At 43.0% G+C, this 27,012-nt stretch overlaps 1 protein-coding gene across 1 annotated transcript; it reads right to left on the reverse strand.

Moving 5' to 3' along the window:
• Nucleotides 1–932: 932 nt before the first annotated feature.
• Nucleotides 933–20,917, reverse strand: cacng3b (calcium channel, voltage-dependent, gamma subunit 3b). The gene is made up of 4 exons (XM_070848288.1): nt 20,701–20,917; nt 5,664–5,747; nt 3,313–3,453; nt 933–1,444 (listed from the first exon to the last, which is right to left on the reverse strand). Exons 1-4 carry the CDS (start codon nt 20,915–20,917, stop codon nt 933–935), a joined length of 954 nt encoding a protein of 317 aa, XP_070704389.1.
• Nucleotides 20,918–27,012: the final 6,095 nt, after the last annotated feature.

The following is a 27,012-nucleotide window of genomic DNA, read 5'->3' on the forward strand; positions in this document are numbered from 1 at the left end:
TTCCCCCCCCCCTAACAGCTGATCTGTAGTCAGTGTACCCCTTTACCTTCATTAAAATGGTTTAAGAACTGACCTGGGATCAGGGAGATGGGGGTAAGTGTTACCAGGACTGAGCTCAATTCAGTTTCAGTTCAGCCAGTTTTGAAGTGAGCTTTTCCGTGATTAAATCAATCAATATGAAAAGAGTTATATATACAATATGTATAGAAAATAAAAACTAGTGCCACAAATGTGCTGCCATAAATGGACAAACTGCATCTTCAATTTATATTTTGAATCTAGCTGAAAGGAAAATGAATCAATCCCTATCCTGAGGTGTTAACTTCCGCACTTTTAAATAGTATCGTAATCAGAGAAGCAGCCTGGAGCTCTAAGGCTGCTCCCTGCACTAATCCAACTCTGCTGCTACCCAAAAGGTCAGGAGGACAGAGGTCAAAAGGTCAAAGATCACACAGAGTCTCTCACCTCTTTCCTCTTCTCCTTTAGTTCACATTATTTTCATTTTTTTTTTTTTTTTTAGGAGAAGTTGCCCCAAACAGGACACCGCTTACGATATGCTTTTAAACTTGGGTCAATCCCGTTTTCCCCTTGAAAAAGCCAGAAAGTCAATTTATGAACACAGATGAACATAAATTGAATGTGCCTTCGTATGTAAGGAGTTACAGGTACAACTACAGTGATATGTGGTAAAGTGGATTTGGGAACAACTTCTCCATCAAAACCGACCCTGCTACACACACTGAAACTCTCACAGGGCTCAGGATTCACAGTTCAAAGGCTAAAAGTTCACAGTTCACAGTCAAAGTTTATCAAACCCCCTTTCCCTCCCGGTAACCCTGTGTGTCCCCTGCTTTTGTTTGAACTCCCCCTGTATTTCTCATCATCCTTCTCTTTATATACTCTGATTGGGCGATATCTGCAGCCAGCACCTCTCAGACGGGCGTGGTCCTGCGGTTGGGGTCCTTGCTGTAGTCTTTAGTGAGCGTGCTGCTCTGGAGGAACTCCCTCTCTGAGTTGAGCAGCCCGCCCATGCCGCCGCCAGATTTGGTGCCGGCGTTGCCCGCCTCACGTGGGTTCAGCGTGTACATGGGCATCTCGGAGGCGGCGGGCCCTGTGTAGCCGCCTTTCCCCAATGGTGAGGTGTCGCGGCTGGGGGCCTCAGAAGAACGCACGCTGGAGCGACGCCGGAAACGGTAGCGATAGGAGGGGATGCGGCTGAAGGCGGACTTTTTGATGAGCTCAGTGCGGGACTTGGCTCGTAGCTTGCGGTGCTTCTCGATGAACATGTGCACGGCCAGCACGCCCACCATTTCTGCCATGATGAAGGAGAGGGCGCCAAAGTAGAAGGACCAGCCATAGGAGTAGGACTTTTTGCTGTCGCTCTGGCCCGGGTCACCCGAGTTGGCCGAGATATAAACTATAATTCCTATGATGTTACTGAGCCCTGTGAGTGGAAGAGGAAAGAAAGAGAAAAATTTAAAAATATGTATACTCATCCAGACAGAAACAATGCAAAAAATTGCACACGATGTCAAAAACTGTAAGCACAAGAAACATAAACACAAGACTATGTGTCTATATCTGTGCTAGTGGCTATGTGACTTTGGCAAAGCAGTGCTAGAGCTAAATGCTAACAAACCACATGCTAACATGACAATATTTACAGGAATAATGTCACCATAATAAACATAGTTTAGTTCTGTCACAACTAATGTCGTTAGTTTTGCAGGTATTTGCTCATAAACCAAAGTAATGGACAAATTAAACCTTTGGACTACTGATGGTGTTATATGGGTAGCTGAGAGATCTGCACCAAATTTCATGACATCTAGTAGATATTTCAGTCCAAAGTGGTGGACAAACTGAGGGACCAGCATTACCATCCCAGGTGCCACTCTGCTTTTCACAAAGTTAAAGACACATAAAATGGAAAATCTGAGAAAGGACAAATATTAGAGCAAAGATTTGCGAGAAACGGGCGGAGAAGCGGAGTGACGGGGACGGAGCCAAATGAAATAAAGCAACCCAACGGGAGGAAAGCATTTGAGAGGGGGAGTGGAGCTTGACGGAAACGTTGGACCGAGTCGCTGCACACAGCTGGGCACTCTTATTCCATATCATTAGTCCAGAATACAGTGCTTATGTAGTGTGGTGGAATGCACAGAATGGGGACAATTAGCCAGCTGTAATTAACCAGAATAAGCCCCACACTATTGTGGTAAATAATGACCAATTTGGCTCCATGAATTTACTACAAAACCAAATGGGACCCTACACATCCCACTAAACAGCAATTACAACCCTTTGTGTTTGTCAGGGGCAAGAGTGTAAGTGTGTGTGTTTATGAAAGACTGACTATCAGCATCCATGTGACAGATTATGTATGTGAGTATGCGTGCATGTTTACACTCTCACACCCGTACAGTGCATCACAGCGGCATCGTGGTATTCTTGCTGATTGATTAATCAGCTGCTGTGCCCAATTTCCACACTCAGGCTTCTCACACAGGCACTTCTGTGTGCTTTAGATGCCTAAAGGGCTTCTTCTGCAAATATTTGAGAGCTGCACCTCCTCTGTTGGCTCCACAGTAGCACAGCTACACACTCTCACAGACACATACACGCACATACCCCCTCGTTGCTATCTCAAATGCAGTGGGCATCCTCATGGTTGAATTTAAAGTTATAGAAAATTCCTCAAGGTCAGACATATTTGAACCGGCTGCACTCCTCCTATCAGGGTTTGGCTGGTGCTGCAGCTAAGATGGCTGCTATAGCGTGTTTAACAGTGTTGTCATGGAGATGGAGATCGGTGCACTTAAATATTACAACGCACTGCACCTCATGCTCACAAATGAAACAATTCTCATTTTCACTACAACAATGTAGGAAGGAAGGAGATTAAATAGAGTTCATTACTTTTTTTTCCTTCATTTTTTCGTCAATACTTTATAAATAAATATTAAAAATAAAAATCACATTGGACAGAGGTTTTTTTTGCCACCGGAGGATGCTAGCGAGAAAGCCCACATCTTTATGAAGGTTTTATTTCTGAGTGATGCTCCAAAAAACCAGGACGAATCCATGACATCCAATATGAAGTATTGATAGATCTTTTAGGATGCACACTATATGGATTTTCTTCACTGCTCTACAGCAGGGTCAGTCTGTAAAAGAAGAGCCTTTTACCAAGGAACAACACCTCCCTGATCTAAACAGAGGACCTACTTTATCTACACTGGTGCTCTGATGACCGATGACCACTGTACCTCCACTCTGGAAAGAAAGAGGACCTGCACAGTGCAGACTAACCTGCTGAGACAAAGAAGATTCCCGCACTGAGGATAACGTTGTGTCGGCTCCGGTAAAACTCACTGGCGGCGACACAGAGCCCCCCCAGGAAGAGCAGACCCACGCTCATGATGGGGAAGATACTGGAGGCGCGCACAGCACCTGTACACACACAAACAGACACACACACACATGCACGAAGAAGAGTGGGAACACATGTAACTGAAAGGTACAAACATTTTTGAACGTTTCAATTCATTGTTGACCGAGTCTCTCAGTTTTCTATGTGCCTCTTATTTGTACCAATTTATTAATTTGCTTTTTACTTTCTACACTATGTTTATGTTCCCAGTGACCCAGAAATGATGTAAAGATCTACCTTTTCTATAAAATCAAAATGTTGCCTGCAATCAGTACTGTTCTATTGCCGTACTGTAACTACAATACAAAAGCAAGATCATTAAAATGGATGTGAACACCCTACAACACTCTTGAAATTTAGCATCTTAACGTCATAGTCGTCGTTTCATTTCACATGCACTGTGCTGCAGGACAGAGCTAAAACAATGAAAGATATGTCACTACACACACACACACACACACACACACATACATACACGCACGCACACACACACACACACACACACACAGAGACACACGAACATGGGCTAGTGTGCTGCTACATGCTTGACTGAGTCTGAATCCAGAACATGTTAAAGCATTCAGAGGCCTTGCTGGAGAGGGAGAGATGGACAAAAACCAAGACAGATGGAGAGTCACGCTGACACATATGCAAGGCGAAATAATGAATAGCAGAGATAAAGAAAACGAATGCAAGGCTGCAGTGGGAGTGAGATATTTGTCAGAACCCCATATGTGTACATGATGTGACAGCACACCGAAGGATATTTGCAAACAGCCTGTCATGCAGAACTGAGCTGTGAGGTATTTTTAGATATGATGAAAAGCAGATGCGCACCCTTACATCACAGGTGTATCATTCCAAAAAAAAAAGTGAAATCGCCCAGCGAGTAACGTATTTGTGTGTCTGAATGTGATTCTGTTTTCTTTTGCGCATCAGTCTTCTTGTGTTCCCAAACATTTCCAGCATGACTGACAGCCGCAGTGACCAGTGGCGTTGCGCGGCTAAGCGTATAAGCCCCGCCCCTGTGGCCCACACCCCTGGGCTGTACGAAATGCCGGTCACTAGGTCCCAGCTCCCCATTGGCTGGCCAGCTCTGAGGCCTGAGACCTAATTGGCTGCCTCTGGGGATGTTGCTCTGTGTTCAGTGGAGCAATGAAAAAGAAGCGCAGGCTGAATCCATTTTCCCTTTTTTTTTCTTTTGCTGTTGCTGTTTTCTCGCTCCGTCCATCTTTACTCTGTGTTTAATGTGGGAGGAAGAACAGACAGAGCCCCCTCCTCTCCACTAACCCATCCACTCTCTATCTATGTGGCCGCATCCTTCTTACCTCTGTCCTATTACTCTCTCTGGAAATAACAAGGTGCTCCCTCCCTTCTCATCGTGGCAATGTTTTTTTTCTCATTTTTCATATGTATTTGCTGATAAAACCCTGACATCTGTTTATATTGCTTGTTCTTTCCATTATACTCTCTCTCTGTTCATCTGTCTCCTTGTTTTTTTGCAGGTGCTACTCATTGTTCTCAGCCAGTGTTGCACAAGACATTTCTATCTATCTATCTATCTATCTATCTATCTATCTATCTATCTATCTATCTATCTATCTATCTATCTATCTATCTATCTATCTATCTATCGCATCTGCAGCAAGTTCTTCTCAAAAATACAAGAATATGTAAGCTAAGCAGCATAAACAAGTTTATGTTGGAATGAAGTAAGAGTCTGGTATTAACACGAAGCTAATAACATGAAGAATAAGTAGCTGTACATGCCAACTGGAAGTTTTTTTTAAGTCTGACAGAGACAGACACTAACTCAGCTTAATTAACTTGGCACAAACAGTCTATAAAATCTATTTGTGACTGTTACATTTTAGCCAGCAAATAGATGGCCGCCAGGGACAAATGAGGAGCCTGCTGTCTGAAATCAATGACCCGTTCCTTTAAAAAATTACTGTAAGGTTTCAATCGTTAATTTTCCTCTATTATCACTGTAAATTGCAGAAGTGCTGAAGGGGAAAATTTGACAGGTGTAGCAACAATAACTAAGGGGGGGGGGGGGGGGGACGGGGACGGAGCTTAGGGGACGTTTAATTCAATTCAAGTTTCAACCTCTTTTAATGGGAGGGATTTTATATACATAAGATATTTTTAGATTTTACCTAAAAATGGGGTCAGAGCCCAGTAAAAGCTGAGGCAGCATGCATCATACTCGTGTTGGTATTAAACTTACGGAGGAGGTATTCAGCTGCATCTGCTTCATAGTCAGCGTCCTCTGGGAAGTGATCAATCTTCTTACATACACCTCTGAATGTCCCTGCAGAGGAGAAACACACATCGGGTCAGTTCAGTTCAGATCTTCACTGTTCCACAAGAGAAGTTAAATACTATTTGTTGTACTTAAAAAAAAATGGATTACTACTGGGCATGCTGGCATGAGATAGATAGATAGATAGATAGATAGATAGATAGATAGATAGATAGATAGATAGATAGATAGATAGATATCAATCATATAGAATCAGTCAATTGTGTTTTTGATTAAACGATTCATCACTTAGTCATGAAAATGTCAAATACAATAGCAAAACAAACACGGTACTGGATCTGGATTTAAGTACTTTTTTTTTAGGCAATTAATGATCTGCATCAGATCACATTTTCAGGAGAGTGATGTACACATCTTGTATGCTGACATGAATATACATCAAGACAGAGAGAGAAAGAGAGAGAGCGAGAGAGGGAGAGAGACGGAAAGAGAGAGATGACAGATGATGCAGGACAGAGCTGTAGCCTTGAGGGCATGTGTGGGAAACACCAATGAAAAGCCTTATCACATCCAGCACACACACACACACGCGCGCACACACACGCACACACACACACACACACACACGCAGCCACTAAAATACAGACATCAGTGTATACACACGTCAACCAAGCTCATTAAACTGATACATGAACACTATCAATCATGCATGTAAGTAAAAGCTTTTATATCAGTGTATGTCAGTTGGTGTCTCTCTTTGTGTGTGTGTGTGTGTGTGTGTGTGTGTGTATTTGTGTTGTATTGACTAGGATGCAGTCTCTTACGAGTGTGCCGTGTGTCAAGCAGAGAGTGACTCATCCTCCTTAGTACAAGTCCTCCTCAAACACACACACACACACACACACACACACACATATGCACCCTCATTCCCACCCATCATTCAGACCCATTCACACATGGTCAACGCCACGGGGGATGTGAGAGAGAGATGGGGGCAGACTGAAGAGGGATGAAGGGGAAGAGGAGAGAAAGGGAGATGAAGGAGGATGGAGAGCGAGGAAGTGCTGGCTGAAAGGGGTTTGGTGGTAAAACTGCACGGTAGAATCAGAGAGAAATGGGGGGGTAGAGGCTGGCGATGAACAACGAACGACTCAGCCCAATTGCTTATTTGCATATGAAGAGGTTCTTTCCAGTACCCACACTCAGAAAATCATTCAGAAATTGATTCATCCGGCTGATGCAGTCAGGGATAGTGAGTCTGATTGACAGAAAATACATTTATAAAGTGTTTAATATATCAATTTAATAAAGTAGTTATTTGTAAAATGGTCATATGAATCATAATTTGTTTGTACATTCAACAAATACACACAACTATATATGGAATCCTCTTCGCACACCCTCTTTACTGCTGTAATCCTCTCCTTTTCATGCTTTCATTAATGATTTTCGGCTTCTTTTTTTTTTAAGCTTTGATTTTCTCACTCTACACTCACACATCATTTCAAAATGGCTGCATATACGAAATCTGTGTCTGTATTTCTTTTTCCTGCTCTCCCTCCAGCGTGAGTTTTCGTGTTTCCGGACAAACTTTCTGAGGAAAAATCATTCCAGATCTGTCACGATTTGTTAATTAATAGAACGACAGAGGATTAATCATACCTATTTTGACATTCTTGTGAAAAAATACAGATGTTCTCTAGTTCCAGCTTGTCATATGTGAACATTAGCTGGGTTATTTAGTCTTGCATGATCGTAAACTTAATATATTTGGAGTTTTGGAGCTGTTTATTGTCAATATTCTTGACCAAAATCAAGAATTCATTACTGTGTTTCTTAAACCTTTCTCACTTTCCTACCTTGTTGGTGGCTCTCAACTCTACACTAATGAAGATGTACATCTTTAAAAACAAATGACAAGTATATAGATTCATTTCAAAAGAGGCACCATAGTTTTCATTTTACAAAACTACTTACTCAAACAGGAGAGAATAGCAGAGGTGTTGGGGATTACTTGCTGCCGAGGATTCATGCATGTTTGGTGAGCTTTGGCGAGTATTTTATAGCAGGAAACTACATGTGTGACTCAAAATAAACTACAGTGCCCATGTTCATTGTAATGAACAAAAAAACATGTCAGCCAGAGCAACAGTATGTCTCACTGATGTCTCACTGTGCTTTTGGTCAACACTGGAGCTCCACGGCACTGAGGAATAAGATATATCAGACTTTGGCTACACTGACAACACTTGTTGTTAGTGCTTAGGATCAATTCATTGGTGTTTTTGGTCTTTTCATGGGACTTATTACTAAAAAAACACAATGCCGAGTGCTTCTCTCTTTATTCATTAATGTGGCTTGGTTTGACTGGAGCCACACAAGTTAATTGTAGCCTTCGCTGTTCCTGTTAGACGCAGTGAAGCAGAAAGCATTATCAGTCAGAGCCAGTCTGCCGGCCGGGAAATTTATTATACCTCCTGCCTTTTAATGTATCGAACCATTCTGATGTATAGAGCGCCAAATGACAATGACAACTGCTAGTGAAGCGACGCTCACATGTACACACACACATTCATGAACACGGAGGACGGTGTGACAGGACCAGAGAGATAGATGGCTGCTTTTATTTCTCTCTCAGTGGCCGAGAATCTAGATCACAACTGAGCAAAACACAGTTAAAGCAGTAACACACACACACAAACACACACACACACACACACACATGTGCGCGTATGTGCTAATTAACACATACTTCTGTTAGTGTACCTGATGACATCACACTATTACTTTCTGGAAAGTAAAGACGGTCTGCTAAAAATAACCTTAACACACGCACACACACACACACACACACACACACAAACACACACAGACATACGGACACACACACAGGGAGAGTCATTCTGTTGTGCTGGACCTCCACGTCAGCGTGTTCATCATGATGACTTCTGAGTAACAAACAGTGCACTAGGAGTCCTTAAAACAATAAGACATGGACAGACAGACACACACACACTCATACACAAACAGAGAAGGAAGGTTATATGGAAATATGTGGTAAGTAGTATAAGCTAAAATATTGCACCTTTACTTTTGTGGCAACAATCTTACAGCACATGCGACTGACTGTATTTAAAGCTTAAAAATTAGAAATGAAAGACATTAAAAATTTGACGATCTCATACAAAGCACTGTTAGTGTGTCATTTGGTCATTTCAACTACCGACTGTCATTTCTTTTGACCTTGAAAACAAAACTTGAAATTGTTTCAGGAAAACAAACAAGCTCCTGAGCCTCCGTGAAGCTCCTTCTTCATGCAGAGTACCCAGGTGAGATTCAGTGCAGGAGAAGTGCACTTGATTCTTTATATGACCTAATCTGCCGGAAACCTCTCAGTTTATTTTCGATTTCCAAGGGGCCTCTGGACGCAGCTGGATATATCTACAACCATTCAGAGCAATGAAACGTGTGACTTTGAGCAAGCGTGAATTAGACTTTTACCAATTCCTTATCCTGTCAGACGGTAAATACATCTGTCTTATCGACTAAAACTTTAAGTGCAGGTGTTTGTTCTTCTGTTGAGTCAACAGAACGTTTCACATCAACGGCAGCCATCTTGTTTTTTTTTTGACAAAAAAGCTTCCATATTAGTTTGAGACTGGCCTGACGCAGGGCATGATGGCTGTAAATCTGTCTGACCGAGAGGGGACTAGACGCATCTGCCGGAGCAAATAAAGCGTGAGTTTGCAGTTTTGTCTGGTTCCCAGCCTAAATCTGATCCCTGTGCAAGTTTTAAATATATTTTTGGAGCTAACATTCAACTGCTATTAGAGGAACTGCTTTTTCTGAGATGTTTCCACTTGGTGGTTTATCAAACCTCTTTTAAAGGATGACCTTGGTGATATATGTTTTGTTATAAAAACTCTGCATTGCCAAGCTTTTCTGTGATGTTATTTAGCATCATGTAGACACAAGTTTTTAAAGTATATGTTTTTTTAATCAAGTATATCTTCTGTAGGAATTAATAGATTAGTGAGATGAATGAACGTAAATGCAGAATGTTGATTTTGAGATTTGCTGATATAAATATAGAAGATCAGCCTTATCCTTTAATGTGTTTCCCTGTTTGAACTTGTATTGCACCACCAAAGAAGTTGTGTTTCTAAATTGGGTACAGTACAGCTCAAATACTTTTACATTGTTCGCTATTTTTAATGAAATTTAGTTTGAAATTAGGCCTCAGCTGGACAAAATGGTGAATTGTTTTTTGTGTTGATCCACAATTTGTTTCAACGGATTTCAAGGTCATCAATGGAGCATTTGAAATATGAAATATTGCACTTTAGATTTCCATTAGTATTCAGCACTACATGATTCAACATTTAACATTTAACACATTAACATTTATTGTCATTGAGTATATTCTACTATAGACTGGGCTTTTGGTGGGAGTAAAGAAACAACACGGACATGTTGCCAGCCTATCAAAGGATAAATATGGTTTATAGATCACTCTAAACAAATTGGCAAAAAAAGGGGCAGGTAGCATCAACTGGACAGACAAATTGTACACTGTGACCACATCCCACCTATCCAGCCAAATGTGTGTGTGTGTGTGTGCATGTGTCACACATTTCTAAGCCCACACTGAGATTTTGGAGAGCTACCTCCAAATGCTGTGTATCAAATCAGTGAGTGATTCAGTAGCTGTCACACAAGCTTATGTCAAGTGTCACAACCAGCCTATCAAAGAGAAAGCCGTGCAACGCACACACAGTTACACGCACACAGGACCCAAACGATGTATGTAAATGAGCAACAATTTACGAATGAATTAATCATACAGACTGCCTTGAAGAAGGTGGATAATTTCGTATTATGAATTGAAAAGCAAACCCAGGATACAACAGACTCTAAGTTTGATCTAAGGTTTTTTTTCCTGTGGAGTTTTGTCTTACTTTCAGCCTTTTTTCTTTGACATCTGCTTACTCAACATCTCCATTTCCCATTCATCTTCTCAATCCGCTTTCCTTTCTCTCGCTCTCTCTCTCTTTCTCTGTGTGTTTCTGTGTGTCCCAGCCATCGTACTATGTGAACGAATGTTAATTCAGATTGATTATGCTGTAAACCTCAACCTCAATGATATTAGCCCTCCAGGTTGCAATGGCTTATTTGAATATCACTAAGCTTTACAGCTCAGAACAACACCTCCAGAGGAGACAGAGGGAGGCAGAGATAGAGAAAGACTACCTAAACCTTTCAGAAAAAGTGAATGGATTATTTTAGTGGAAGTGTAGGTCTTAAATTCAATGTCGCCATTACACAAACGCTCCTCCTTGAAAGAAAATGCATCACCACTCAGTATAAAACAAATGCTAATAGCTAGTCCATAACACAACACATTTATCAAGAATCTTTCAAATGGAAAAATACGGTACATACAGGAGGGGGGGTGTGGCTTATACAGTAAAATCAACTGGAAGACACTCAAGTGGTAAAAATTAAGAGCCATCATTACATATGGGCCATAGTCACAAAATGTTACACGACATCATTAAAAGCATTGCCAACATTTCCCATTTAAGACATAAACAGATTCTAACATGACCAACAAAATAGACCCGCACAGGTTAATTATTCAATAGACAATTATTTACCATTCACATTTCATGGCTTTAAGTCTTTCAAGTCTTGAAATTTTACACATCCCAATCTTGCCGTGATGGGCCTTCAAATTAATATCTCAAATCAAAATGCAACACAAGTAGTAGATATTGACAAGCCGTTCACCGTAGCACAGGTTATTGCAACGATTAAGGACCTCTCCCATAGACTTCACCAAGCAATACATCTCATACTGAAGGACAAAGAACAATCATAGTGCAGTTCCTGATGAAAACTTCCATTATTAAATGTGCAGTTCTATTGGTTGGATGTGCCCCTTCTTAGTATTTTTTTCACCTGATCAGATGTGGTTCATGTAATAATGCGACTACTTGTAGAACATAAAGTTTTACATTATGTAGATGATATTCTTCTTTATGTCACAACCTACGTCTTCTCTGTCAAAGATCTTTTAACAAAGCATAAAGTACTAGGACCTCAAACTATCACTAATTGGCTGAACAAATACTATCAAGATTAACCTAAAACCAAAACTCCAAACTGTTTAGTCATCATTTTTTGCCGTCTAAAATAATGTCAACATGTGCTTTAAATGTATTGTTTCTTTTTTATTGATTTTAATGTAAATTTACGTTATGGTTTTGTATTACTAAAATGAAGAACAATGGAAAATATTTTTCCTACAAAATCAGGTCAGAGGGATACATGTCTGTAGACTGGCTTGACCTCCCATCTACACTCACTTTCTGTTCTGTTTGTCAGTTCCACAATAGTAAGGCTTCTATACATGTTCACGATCATGATCATGATCATGATCACAAGAAATTCACACAGTTACAGTCACACAATTAGCTTTGCAGTTAGCAAAGCTAATTTGTAATTGGATCTGACTACGTCACACTGCTGGTTTATTTCTCTAATTCAGAGCACCTTGAAGGTCATGTATGCGTGCGCTTGGTCATTCAAGTGTGTGTTTGTGTGAGTGTGCGTGTGGACGTGGGTGTGTGTGGTGGATACAGCATGAAACTGCAAATTTGCTGTTGGTTTGTTTTTTCCAGTTTAATTAACAGCAAACAAGAGAACACACACACACACATACACACACACAGAGGGAAACAAAACGACATACATACTAATATGGCAAAAACACACAAAAACTACTTTTTCACACACACACACACACATACACACACAAAGTCAGGAGACATTTGCCTCACAAAGGTCAACGTGGCCTGAGGGCAGCTGCAACCACAGCCACAGCAAGGCATTATGGGACACAGCGAATGGGGATGGGAGTCCAGTGTGTGTGCATGATTGCCTGCCCGTGTGTATCTCAGTGTGTTTCATGTGGTCTGTTTTCTCCTACTGGGCCCAGTAGTCTGCCGCTGTCACTTATGTATGAACACATGCACATACATATGAATATGGACATACACATATGCAGTCCCTCTTGTGTGCTATTGTTTCTTAGTAAGACATAAAACCATTACGCCATTATAAAGTTCATGGCATATTTAGAAAGCACAGACCCAGATAAAACACACAGCAAAGAGAGAGGAACACACACACACACACACACACACACACACATATACATATATGCATTAAGGAGTGTTTTCATATTGAAAACCTTTGTTTGAACACTATAAAGTCATACTGTAGTAAACAGCAATGTAGCAGCCTCCATATCTGAAAAAGGCTATTGAGATAAAACACACAGTTGAATAAAAGCACACATTTTAAAATTATGTATGAAAACAGTAGTACAGCAAGTCCAAGCGCTCAAAGATGAGAGGTAGAGGAAACACTTTCCATTTCACTGACTCCTTACTAACTGTTGGCTGTTCTTAAGAATTCAGAGCTACAAACACACTTCTATTATTTAGTTTTACCCCACATTTTACTGTTGCTTTTTTGCACCTCTACACCTCCTTTTCACTCTCTCCGCCCCGAAGTTATTCATTCCCTGCTATCCTAAACTTTCCCCCGCCTGTCTGCCTGCCATCTATTGAATTATCTTGTTTTACTTAACGTAGCTAAATCTTTCTCTCTGCACCTATTTCTATCCAATACTCTTATGTATGATTCTTCTCTTGGCCTTCTTCCTTTGGCTGAAACTGTATTTTAAACTTCTGAATAAAATCCAAGACAACTATTAAAATATTCTACAACAATGCTCATATTTGATGACCCATATCAAAATGTCACATTTGTAAGACAATTCTGGTTCAACCTTTTCTATATAGAAGCAGTGTTTATTGATCAATAACATCAACGTATATATTATATATATTGTCACATTAAACTTGAAAAACTTTGACTTCTTAGCATATTGTATGATTTTAAATAAAGCACAAGTATCTGCCTGCTGGATCAGTCTAAGTAAGTAATGCAGAATGCATACTAAACAGTAGGAATGTTCCACTAGAAAAAAAAAAAAATTGTGCCTCAGATCAAGGTTAAAAAAGGAGACAACACAAACAACACTGTGGGTCCAGATGCCCCCATGATTGTGACGAGCCGGCTATGAGGTGCCAGCTGTTTGTCCTTGATCTAACTTTCTCCTACACACACACACACACACACACACACAGTTACAGGTCAAACACCAAAACACCACAAATCATTGTAAATTACAAGACCCTGGCAAAAACACAGAGTGCTCTGATTTAAGCAAAGATTCAGGTTAGTAAAACATTTTCAGAGATAAAAGCAACAAATACAGTACAAGACGGACACATTTTTGATAGGTAGGGGGGATGAGTCAGTCAAATCTGAAATATTCCACTGACATGAGAGGTGTACATTTATTTTCGACTTCCAAAGGGAAGCATGACAGAAAACATAAGCTTAATTAACAACTATGCCAATCACAACCTGACCCCAGTGAAAAAAATGAAGGATTTAAAACACAGTTGGGGCACCGATTGCTTTCACAGCAACAAATCATTCATATAAGATGACAAAACAGGTCATTTGTCCACGCCTTCTAAAATGTAAAAAATGTATTCTGATCTGATGCTTCCAATGGCCAGTCATTTGTCAGTTCTTTTCAAAACCATTACGAAAGGCTGTTACAAAAATTATCAATATTTCCCGAGGTTAGAAAAAAGATCATGGTTATGCCTCTTGCTACAAATGCACAAGCTCTGCAAAGCTCAGTGAACAACTAAGTAATGTCAGTAAGATAAAACTACAAACAACTTTTTATTAGGTTGCCAGGGTCAACGAGCTAGACTATCACTTCCTCTTCCCATCCAAAATCTGATGTAATGTCAAATGTCGTGACGTACGTCCGTGCGTGACTGTCGGAGGCTGCGCAGCCATTGGCCACTACCTGGGCCAGGCTGCGCCGATAGAAATAGTTTGTGAAAAACCCTACTGGAATCGGCCAAACCGATTAATCTGTCGACCTCTAGTTTGGAATAAATCATAGTGTATCTGTAAGGCAGCGCTTTGAGCTAAATGTTAACATCAGCATACTAGATGTTTGCATGACTAAATGAACCCCATGTTTATCGTGGGCAGGAGTCGGTCTCATGCTCTTTGGGTACTCTACCCATCCAACATCACACTACTCCCTCCTTTGCTTCTGACAGAAATCATGTCTGTGTCAGTAAACACTGTTCGTTTTAGGCATTTAAACAAATGACCAATACTGTAGTCACAGTGTGGTGAGGACAGCCTTGTTCCCATGGGCGCCGTCCCTAATCAGTTAATGTGCAGTCCAAAAGCTGCATGTGATTGGCTCGTATCATCTCAGCCACATGCGCACACAAACGCATGCACTCGGAATATAAAGCGTTTTGTCAACTAGAAAACAGAGGAGAAGAAGAGGAGGGAGTGAGCAAGAGGGAGGAAAGGAAGTTGAAAAGCAGAGCAAATTGGACTGCTTGTTTCCTCAGAGCGCCTCTGACAGCTCAGTGTGGGTGACTGTGCCTCACCCTCTCTCTCTCTGTGTCCCTACCTCGCTCACTCTCTCTGATTACCTCTTCCCAGGCGAAGGAGAGAGAAGATGTGGGAGAGGAAAAGAGGGAGAGAGAGAGAGAGAGAGAGAGAGAGGGGAAGAGGCTAGTTTCCACGGTGATGGTTGATGAAAGAGAACAAGACAAGTTCTGCTCGGTTGCACACCTCTCTTCTTTCCCCCTTTTCTCGGTTTGCTCTCCCCCAAATGCCCATGTTCCCTTTCTCTCCCTCTCTCTCTCCAAAACACTTCTCTGTTCATATTTCAAATGCTCTCCTTTACTCCACCTCGTTTTTCTCTCCTCTCATTACCAAAGCATCCATTCATTTCTTTCCAATCCCTCATCTTCTCACATCTCCTCTCACTTTCATGCATGCTTGTATGTTCAGACACACTGCATTGCCAAAACTCTCATTCCAAAACCACGCATGCATTAACGTGCTGCTACTATAACACCCTCCAACTCTTCTGGACTTGGCTGCAGGAATTTGCTCCCATTTAGCCACAGCATAACGTTAGTGAAGTCAGGCAATGATGTAGGAAAATAAGGCTGCGTTCCAGTTCATCCCAAAGGTGTTTGATGTGCTGGAGGCCGGAGCTCTGTGCGGGCCAAGTTCTTTATGGACCTCACTGCTGGAAGAACACTACTGTCTCAAACATCATTGTATGCTGCTATATAAAGATTTCCTTTAATTGGAACTAATGACCCTGGCCCCAGTAAGAGTGTCCACATACTTTTAGCCACATTATTTCTACCTCCACCCTTCTCTTTTCTTTTCAAACAACTTCAATATATATATAATTTTTCTTGGCTTCCTTTTGCTTTCCGTCTCTGCGCATCTCATTCCTTCCCTTTTTCTTCCTTCTCTTCTTCTTCCTCCCGCAGCCACCTGGGTGTCTGTTTAAAACCCTGCTCCCCCTCTCTATTACCAGGTGATCATTTAGATCCCCGTCGTGGTCAAACACTCCCCAGAGATACACCTGAAACAGAGGCCGTGCACAGCTCATCCATCACTCTCTACCCACCACCCCTCGTCCCCCCCCTCCTTCATTCATGCACATTCTGGTCCCTCTTCATTCATGCTCTGTCTCCATCCGCTGCTACCCCCCACCCCTCCTTCCTTCCCTCCTCATTTCCTTGCTCTCTCGTGCTCATTTATCACAGAGGGAACGTAACACTTCAGTACACCTGCACAGAAACACAACAACACATTCACTATATGCCAGAAATCCCTACCTGACCACACGCAGTGGGTAGAGGAACCACAGAGATACTCTTACGAATGAAGGGCACATTAAAGCGCACTACACTTACAGTAGCATAGACCCCATTTGCACCCAGTGTTCACAAGTGATCCATTGTGCATCTGGAAACATTATGAACAAGACATAAATTCTTGTAAAGTATGCAGATTTAGTGGAGAACTTTACTTTGAAAAGAACACTCTTTTGATGTTTTGTTTCCTGTGCTGTTAATATGTTTTAGTGGAGAAAGTATGTTGTCACGTGGATTCATAAACTTCCCCATAAAAGGAAATAACCCATGTTTTAACAGGAAGTACAGTGCTTGTTTTATTTTACTCTCCTTGTGGCTCATCTGGTCTTTTCTCTGGGAAGGTATACATTTTCTTTGATGTGTTTCTATTATGTGTGATGTCAAGATATTCTGAGAAGGTCTAAAGTAAATGTACAGTGTTTATATTTTTACATTTTAAATAAATATGTTAATAAGAAGCATTTATTGAAGCATATGTGTTGCAGGCCAGGGGTGCCGTGTAGCTTGCAGAACTAGGATGACCCTGTGAATGCTTTGTTTCTCTACAATTACAGCAAAGTTATACTGGTGCCTTGCAAAAATGGCTAAAAGACCCAGATCTCATTTTAAGATGGCAGCCTTCATTCCAGGTCAAGTAAACCAATGTGGCTGTATGGGCTCTACTTGGTTTTCCTCTGCAGAAGAGGGGGTCATTTGTACTGCGCAGCTTGAGCTGGAAGGATGAGGTGATGAGCTTTGGATAAAGAATTTGACGAAACTGTACAAACTGCATTCACACATGGCTGAAGTCAGATCACAGTTTGAACCTGTTCTTCCGTTTCAATGCGTTTTTCTCAATCCGGATGATATCCTGATACAGATAACACGTTTGGGTGTAAATGGAGGTCACAAATTGACGTCATGCACAAGAAGCAGCATAGAAAACGAACTATAACTCATCAATCTTTATATTTTCTTTGATAAAATAAGATAATTCTTAATGTTTTCCTACTGTCACACCATATTGTCTGTGATAGAAACTGTGCCACTGTAAAATGTGCTGCATGCTTCATTCTGTACAGTACATATGCATGACTGCTCTATACATTTACTGTAAGAACACTGCATACATGATGTTTTTCTACCCCCCCTCTCTCATTGTATCTCTCAATTCACTCACTCTCTGATGTCAGGCAGAGCACAAGCCACATGTACATGAGTCAGAGACATCCATTTCCTGTCAGTTTATGAGGCGTTTATGAATTATAAAACTGTGACAACCAGGGACCTGGAATGAGTGAAGGGCGGATAAGATGGGCAGAATGAGAAAAGAGATTATTCACTTTAGCGGTGTTATTGTGTATGCGTGTGTGCATGACTGGGTATATGTGCCTGTCGCATGTTTGCCTGCACGTGTGTGTGCTTGTGTGTGCATGCGCTGACATTGTGCTGACATTGTGTTAACTTGGCGTACTGCTCCCGCAGCTGTGCTTATTTGGTAGCTTGGGAATATCCTTGAATTTGTCTATTTATTCATTCAATTACAAGTGTGTGTGTGTATGTGTGTGATTCACCGTGTATGTAAATGAGAGTGTGTGCTCAATAAAGCCTTATACCTGCGCCATCTGGCCCTGTAATAGCCTTCTATGCCCCCCAGAAGGAGATGGTTATGTCTGGCTGAATCACACACACAAACACACACACACACAATCCTACTAGAGGCAATGTGTCTTTTTAATGGTAATTGAAACTTAAGTTTGCTTGTCCCTACGCAGAGAATTTTCAGATGATCAAAGTCAAATCACTTAAAGTGAATTACGTGTCAAGTGGAAGGAAAAACTTGATTATCATCTTATCTCTGTGTGTTCAGTGGCAAAATTTGGTCCAAGACATGTTGAACCTAGCTTCGTACAAAGAATAGAAGCAGGAGGAAAAGGCTAGCCGAAAACACCAAGACACGCTAGAATCACTCTGCAAAGCAATGTTACCCCGAAGACAGGACTGCGTCCAGCTACTGCTGGTCAGTAAACAGCTCCAATGCACGAACTGACTGCTCATTAAACCACAGCGTGTTTCTTTCTGTCTATATGTGCCAAAAACACAAGGTATAACTTGTATTATTTGACAGTTGGAGTTGTCTGTGTGCCTGCTGATACCAATCTTTTCACTTTATATCTGTTCAGAAAGTAAAAATGTGATTTCTGACAGTGAGTTTTCTCCAAGAGATATAAAAAGCCACAATCTAAAATAGTGTCATGGCATCTCTTGGTTCATTTGAGATATTACAGGGAAGGAGGAAAGAGACAGAGGACGACATGCAGCCAAGGTCAAAGCCCAAACTCAAATCTATGACACACACACACACACACACACACACACACACACACACACACACACACACACACACACACACACACACAAAATACTGCAACCTTAGACTTCTTCCCATGGGATGCACCTCAGTCTGTTGAGCCACGAGATGCCCCACAAACAGGTTTACCTGTCCCTGTGCTGTTCCCTTCAGATATCAGTGCTTTTATTCAGGTTTGCAGCCACATAAACATGCTGCCATAAAGAAAGCTTTAACTGCTTAACAACTTAATGAAACTCAAATGAAAAAGGCCACTTTACCCATTTCAATCGATCTATTCTATCTCATCTTATTTGTCAGCTGCCCCCTTTTTACCCTTGTCTCCGGCTAGGCTCAGGTTGACTGGATAGCCACAAGGCTTGCGGATTGGGAATGAGATGGCTTCATGAATCAGAGAGCGGATCCAATACTGTAGTCAAGGTATGTGAAGCTACAGATAAGACATGGGGTGGATCTCTGAACTCAAGTGCCTTCGGCGGCGTTGATGGAAAAAGCGTTGATTTAATGGGGAGGTCAACCTGGGTTTTTTGCGGGTTTTATGTTTTATCATCACGTGAATAATCAAATGATGCCAAATGAGGATAAAGCTCAAACAGGAAGTGCCAGAAGCAGCAAACGTGCAAACAACAGAGTTTATACCACTGAACTCACTACAGACATTAATATACATCTGATTGGCAGCATTAACTATGAAGTTGGCGCTAATGTTACATTCTTACAAGTGAAGCTGCACCATTGTCGCATTATTTCTGACTGGTGGAGCCGATTTGTTGAAGTGAGAAATGGCTCTGGTGCAGCTGGAACAAGCAACAAGCACCACACCTGTGTGATGAATGCGTTAAGATGCAAAAACAATGGCAGGGGGGGTCAATAGAAAGAATACAAAGCCAACACACGTTTTTCCTCAACACATTACTTTAAATAGTCTGAGTGCTCTTATGATGAGATTTAACTTAAATCAGGGTGTAATTTAAAGGTGTTTCAATAAATCTCCAGGTACAGGTTGCATTTGCCAAATGTGCACCCGATCCCAGCACCAACCTCGGCTACTCCACACAGCCCCCAGTCAGTATTTTCTGGCTCCCGACAACAAGATGGCTTCAAAAGAACAAATTCCTAACAACACTGTGTGCGAGAGTCCCAGCAACAGTGTGCAGATGCAGGTACTTGTTAGTGGTGCAGCTGACTGGCTGGCTTATAACACTGCCAGCTGTCTGTGTGTGTGTGTGTGTGTGTGTGTGTGTGTGTGTGTGTGTGCGTGCCTGATAGTGCTTTATTTGTCCCTTCAGCTACTCAGAGCGATGACAACAAGAGCGCAACTCCCAACGCCGGCGTGATCAATAAATATTCTGCTTTTCTGTGTTATTATGTTGCAGGGGAAAAGATGCGAGGGTGAACTCAGGAAAGGACAGCCTCTTAAGAGCTGAGTTTTGGGGATTATGGGATGCTTTCACACTCACACAGTCCCACACACACATGCATGCACACACACTCACACAAACTGGGTGTGCACACCAATGTTAGATAGACAGAGGCAGACAGTAGGAGAGACAGGATGTGTGTGTGTGTGTGTGTGTGTGTGTGTAGAGAGAGAGAGACTGGGGCAAAAAGAGACTAACACACACATGGATACACACTGGGAAAAGACAGACAGAGAAGACAGACAATCACACACACACACACACACACACAGAGAAAGAGAGTGAGACATGTCCATGCGCTCACACACACATAGACACAGAGATGCAGAGAGACAGACAGCCAGTCAGTCAGACTGATCACGTACCTTCCAGACAGCAGGTTCGCCAGAGGCCGGAGTGCGTCATCACCTCCTCGTTCTTGCGGCTCGTGTCGTTGTCGCCGCTGCTCTTCACGCGGCAGACCCCGCGCGAGTACAGCCAGTAGTCGGTACCGACGGCGATGGTCATGAGGCTGAAGGCGGCGAACGCGCCCACCGTCGTCACGAGCATCTGGACGCCGCGGTCACACATCAGCATCTTCATATAGGCGGCTCCTGTTTGCCTTAATCTTTTTTTTTTTTTTTTTTCTTTCCCTCCTCTCTTTTTAGATTCACCCTTTTATTTCCTTTATATCCCGCGAGACTTGGAGAGTCAGAGTGAGAGGGTTCAACAGTCAGGCACTCAAAAATAATAATAATAATAATAATAATAATAATAAAAGTATAGGAAGAATAAATGTTAGAATTAAATGTGGTGGTTTTTTTTAGAAGTGTGGAGCGGAAAATGAAGTACTTGGCTGCCTTGGCTGTGGAGTTGACAAGAGGCTCGTGGCAAAGGGCGGGAAGGTGGGAGGGCGGCACGTCACTTTCTCGCGCGTCAAAAATCGGTTTTCACCACCGCCAACACCACCCTTACGCACACGCGCGCACGCATGCACAAACATACACACACACACACACACACACACACACACCAGAGGGAGGAAGGAGGGAGGAGGGGGGGGTGGGGGGGTGTAACGACCACCAGACACTGCCCTCACTCAGTCAGAGCGGAGGGTGACGGCGATGCCACATTGTGCCTCTCCATCCCGTCTATCAGTCCCGGGGTTAGGCAGCAACCGTGGAGATCTACTCCTCTCCCTCCTCTTCCTCCCCTCTGCCTCTTCTTATCTTCCTCCCTTCGCAACTTCTGCTGCTCCCGCTGCTTTCCCCAAAACAGCCTCCTTATTAAAGTGTTCACCATTAACAGCCGAGGTCTGCGTGGGGGGACTCCATCTTTAAAACAACAACAAAAAGGGGGGTCAGCTCGGTCTCCTGACTGGTGTAACCGCGCAGCATGAGTCGAGGGGGAGGATTTCTCATGTGTTTCCACTAAAACACCATTTTTTTTTCTCAGGCGGCTCACCCCTCACTCACCGCTGGATGTCTTGATCTCCCTCCTTCGACAGTCTCTGTCACAGCAGCGCCAAAATCAGAGGCGGTACACTGGATTTTTTCCTCCTTGCCCGGATTCCTGCTGAACTGCTGAATGAATGGGCGAATGAATAAAGCCCCATACGTCAGCTACGGAGAGAGAGCGGACGCTGACCGAGATCCGTCGTGTGTTTGCCGCTCCAGCTGTTGACTCACTGTCATGTTTTTTTTTTTCTTTCTTCTTCTTCTTTCTTCCTCCTCGATGTCCAGGCCGCAGAAACTCGTCCAAACACGCAGCTGTTTGATGTCAATTCAGTTTTTTCTCACACATTCTCTGCAGTGTGAGAGACGCGCAGCGCGAGTAGTTGAACGGGATCTAAATAGGCACCAAATAAAAAACAATATTAAAAAAAAAAAAAAAAGAGAGAGAGAGAGAGAGAGAGAGAGAGAGAGCAAGATGATGAATCAAATTTCTCCTCCAAAACTGCCGTCTTTGCTCTCTGTCGCCGCCAAAGTTCAACCTCAAGACGCCTGCTGATGGAGCCTGTAGGACAGCTACACCCGCCTGGGTTTGCTCCCGAGAAACGTGCCCGTTGGTACAAATGAAAAAAAAAATGACAGCCGTCGCCTCCTCCTCCTCCTCCTCCTCCTCTTCCTCCTCCTCTTCGTCTTCCTCCTCCTCCTCCTCCTCTCGGTCCAACCAACACAAACTAAAACTAACCGCGCATCTCCTCAAACTCCGCCTGAGGCCGCACCGCTCCGCTCGGATTGGGCTCGTGGGTGACAGCGCCCTTCAGGAGCTAATCATGTGCAGTCACTCATGTATGTCCCGCCCACCGCCGCAACGCCGTCAGTATAAAGCACTGGAGGGAGGGAGTGGTGGTGGTGGTGGTGGTGAGGGGGTGATGCTTTAGAGAAGAGGGCTACTTCTCATAGTGGGGCAGTTATCAGGGACACATCTGTCAGAGCACTGAGCGCTGAAGATGACAGAAGTGATCAAACTAATTGTAATTAGATTTTGGACTGGTGTCATAGGAATAGTGCTGTTGAATCACCCGCTTCTATAACGTCTTAAATGCAGCTTTCGCACCCCCACCCCCCCACCCCCCCACACCGCTGTGCCGCGCCGCTCGCCGCTGGCGCGTCAGGAGCGCCTGCCGCGTCTGGAGAACTGTCAGTGGTGCTGAACGCACGGCGGAGCGCGCAGTGCCGCTGTCCTTGGTGCTGACTCCGAGCGCAGCGGCTCTCTACCCAATGTTTCCCTCTGTCCTCCGCCTGCGCGGCGCCAGCAGCCCCTGCACCGCACTGATTAGTTAGAGGAGAGAGTAAAAGAGAGAGAGAGAGAGAGAGAGAGAGAGAGAGAGAGAGAGAGAGATTGGCAAGCGATGCATGAAGAATCGCGCCCGGGAGAGAAGCAGAGACGCCACTTAAAGAGCCACGGACCGTTTTTAATGATTCCACTCCAGCGAGGCTTCCACACAAGGCGGTCTGAGCTTCATAGTTCACTTAACACACTGGAGTGCGTGTGCGTGCACGTGCTGTATGAACATGTGTCATGTGTGTCTAGGTATATTGCGAGAGAGAGAGAGAGAGAGAGAGAGAGAGAGAGAGAGAGAGAGAGAGAGAGAGAGCTGTGTGTGTGTGTGTGTATTGTATTGCCTGTTTAAGCAGCAATGAATGGAAGCCTGTCTTCTTCATTAATACAAGTGACTGGATGACAGAGCTGCAGAGGTGAATGTATGCACGCACCCCCCCCCCCTCTCTAATTGTGTTTATTTACTGGTAGCTGTTACTTTCTTTCTTTTTTTCTACTTTTACTTTTTTCTATCTTTCTCTCTGAGCATGCAGACCCAATATTCACTAATCACTGAGGATCAATGAGTATGTGGCTCTGTAATATCCAGTGTGTGTTTGCTTGTGAATGAACACACCCACACTGATGCATGTGCACAAGAAACACACATTTCTTTCCCTCTTCCTTCTGCGCATGTTTGACAAGGTAACAAAAGACTGGACAATGATGGTTTGGTAACCAGTTAAGTGCTTTGAGTAACTGGGCCTGCAGCGTGGTAGGATTAGCTGTGTGCTGGTGTCACTCTGGTTCAACGTTCAAGTGTCAAAACTCACTAAGTGACTGATTTACTGACTGACTATCAGACTGTAAATGACTTAAAGATGCAGTGAGCGATGCGCTGACTGACAGGGCGACTGGCTGCGTAGCTGATGGAATTGGTGGTTGTCGGACAGACTACAAATCAAACCGAGAAGGAAACAGAGGAATTAAAGCGATCAAAAACAAACAGAGGCAGAAAAGTGAGGAGGGAGAGGGAGAAAGAAGGATTACAGTTAATAATTAAATAATTGCATGAACAGATCAACAGAGAAAGCAGTGACAGGTCCTATCATCCTTCTCACTTGCTCCGCCAGCAAGTGTGTGTGTGTGTTTGTGTGTGTGTGTGTACGTGTACATGAGTGTGTGTGTGTGTGTGTGTGTCCGAGGCCTTTGCTGCCTGCGTTATCTCACAAGGAGACTCATTAACATAGAAATGACTTCAGGAAGAGAAGTACAGCGTTTCACCTCTGGTGAGAGACAGGAGGGAGGGAGGGACGCAGGAGAAAGGAGGGAGGAGGAGTGACAGCACAGGAGGAGAGAATGGAGGGAAGAGGTGAGAGAGACTGTGGGAGGAGGGAGGGAAGGAGAGTGGAGAGATAAGGAAGGGAAAAGATGGGAAGTGGGGACGACAGAGGGGAGAGAAGCATCGATGGAGGCAACACTTTCGCCGAGGAGGGAGGGAAGATGATCGAAAGAGGTGGTGGGATGGGAGAAGAGAGGATGGAGAACATGGAAGAAAGGATGGAGAAGAAGGAGATAGAGATGGAGAGAAAAAGCAAGGCAGTCACGAATCAGGACCACCCAGAAATTATGCTTATTACATACAAATATGTGTTGCCAAATAACGTTTTGAAGAAAACATATGCTGCCCGGATAATGTTCAGGACGTTAAGTCTCCATTTTTGAAATGCACATAATTTGTTGGGAGGTGTTCAAGGTAGTTGGTGGGTGTAGGTATAGGCAACAAAACACTTTTGTTAAGGTTAGGGAAAGCCCAGCATCTAACCACACCCATGATCTCTCCCTAACCTTTAAGATATAATCCACAAGATTTGAATGAAATCAAAAATCAGAATGGTTGTGCTGGGTCCCTAAATTCATATCATTCATTTCAGCTTCACTGTTAACTGTTCATTCTTTACACCTTGTCATAGCTATATTAGGTTACTGTTATTGCACACTGAGGGCTTCACATTAAAAGCATTCAGCACAGTGTATTTATTTCCACAGTTAGTGCTGACTGCGATCATTCATCACAAATGCCTCTACAAAGCAAGCATTGGTCATCTTTGTCAGTTTGTTAGCGGAATATTTGGAATTTTTGCAAAAAGTTGCAGTTTCTACGGAAATTTAATGTAAAACAACTAAATGAAACACAGGAAATGTATGCTGTGTTATTCTCCTTAGTGTGTCTAATTCTCTGTCCACCATGACTCACATAAAGCCACATTTATTGCAGCTATTCGAGAGAAAACTCACTCATTGCCTGAAGGTGGCAAAAGTTACAAAATTGCAGCAGCTATTATTTTACTTGCGTGCTGATGGCGCTCATCAACGTGTTAACACTGGAAAAATCTGCTGCTACTGTCACTTTTCTTGCCAGTTGCTGGTGTAGGTTTGATTGAATCTGCAAGTCCATTTGTTTCTGAGAAGTTTCATCACTGAAATGTTACCTTCTTTCCCCTGATGAGAACTTTTCCTAAAGATACAGCACTGACTTCTTTTCAAAGTCTGATTACCGTTTGGCTTATGAACTTGGTGTTGCTAGGCAGCAGGAGGGTCAAGGGCCCCTGTGGAGAAATGCATCATGGGAAATGCAGTTTCACACTAAAGTGTCTTGTGTTTACCCTTTCTCTCTCAATCTCTGTGTCTCTTTCCACGATTCTCGGTTATTGACTGTACAGCAGGAGAATGAGAGGAGGAAGATGGGGTGGCTCTTGAAGAGAGGAGGAGGAGGAGGAGGAGGAGGAGGACTGCAGGGTTTCTGCTCACTGAGCTGGAACCTTCTCACGCCTCTGGCCAGTGCTCAGAGACTGGGAGGAAGAGGAGGAGTAGGAGGAGGAGGGCAGTCAAGACAAGAGGAAGAAGTTAGAGGAAATACGAAAACCACAGAGAAATTAGAGAGTGAAAGATAAACTGTTTGGAGGAAGAGAGAGGAGGAGGAAGTCAAGACGACTGACAACACAAATATACTGCAAAGTGAGGGAGCCGGATACATTTACAGACAGAGAGGGGGACATGAACACATACATAGACGTGCACATAGATGAGTTTTTAGAATGAGATAATACATGCAAGTAGTTGTGTGTGTATATTACAATGCATATATCTGACTTTGAACAGTGTGTGTATGTGTGTATGTGTGCGCATCTGTGCTTATATTTGTTTCTGTGTTTGTGTGTGTTTTACCAGATGGGAATGACTCCAGGGCAAAGATAAGACATATGGTGATGTGGCATGATTCTGGCATGACGCTAATATGTCAAAACTGTGATTTATGACTTCGATGTCCACAGACACAGCCCCGGGAAATTCTCTACGAAAGAGGGAGCGTGTGTTTGTGTGTGTGTGTGTGTGTGTGTGTATTGAAAGTGAGACATTTTCTGATGTGTGTTTTCTGGCCAAATTTGAATTCCCAAATTTGTGAAGATTTTGTCAAAGCTTGTTCATTTTGCTCATAATGTGAAGTGATAATGTGTGACTGCAATGTGTAAGAGAGGACACTTTTAGACAGACATGAAGTCAGCAATGATGAGGAAGCGTTTCTAATGTGCATGCATAATGAAAATGTGTCTAAAGGTGTTTGTGTGTGTGTGTGTGTGTGTGTGTGTGTGTGTTGGACACTGATTGGGCGAAGGACCGACAGTTAGATTGATTGATTAAGAGAGAGTGGAGGTGACGAATGAATGAAGTGGAGACTCACAGAGAAATAAATGTATCTTAATTGTGAGGGCACATGTCTGATGGTGTGAAAGTGTGTCTAATATGTTTGCCTAATGAAAATGTGTGTAGGGCTGCATGACAGAGAGAGAGAGAGAGAGAGAGAGAGAGAGAGAGATAGTGTGGAATAAATCCAATAAGCTCCTCCGTCATGCTCCCCTCTTGAGCGTTTT

The sequence above is a fragment of the Pempheris klunzingeri genome, chromosome 17 (assembly GCF_042242105.1).
Source record: "Pempheris klunzingeri isolate RE-2024b chromosome 17, fPemKlu1.hap1, whole genome shotgun sequence".
Lineage (NCBI taxonomy): Eukaryota > Metazoa > Chordata > Actinopteri > Acropomatiformes > Pempheridae > Pempheris > Pempheris klunzingeri.

Bases quoted from the DNA above. Each gene is read 5' to 3' on its own strand.
- cacng3b (XM_070848288.1), bottom strand. From the start codon at position 20,917: ATGAAGATGCTGATGTGTGACCGCGGCGTCCAGATGCTCGTGACGACG. The intron at 5,748-20,700 runs GTACGTGATCAG...TCTCCTCTGCAG, and splicing joins GCGAACCTGCTGTCTGGAAG to GGACATTCAGAGGTGTATGT. The intron at 1,445-3,312 runs GTTAGTCTGCAC...TTCCACTCACAG, and splicing joins AATCTTCTTTGTCTCAGCAG to GGCTCAGTAACATCATAGGA.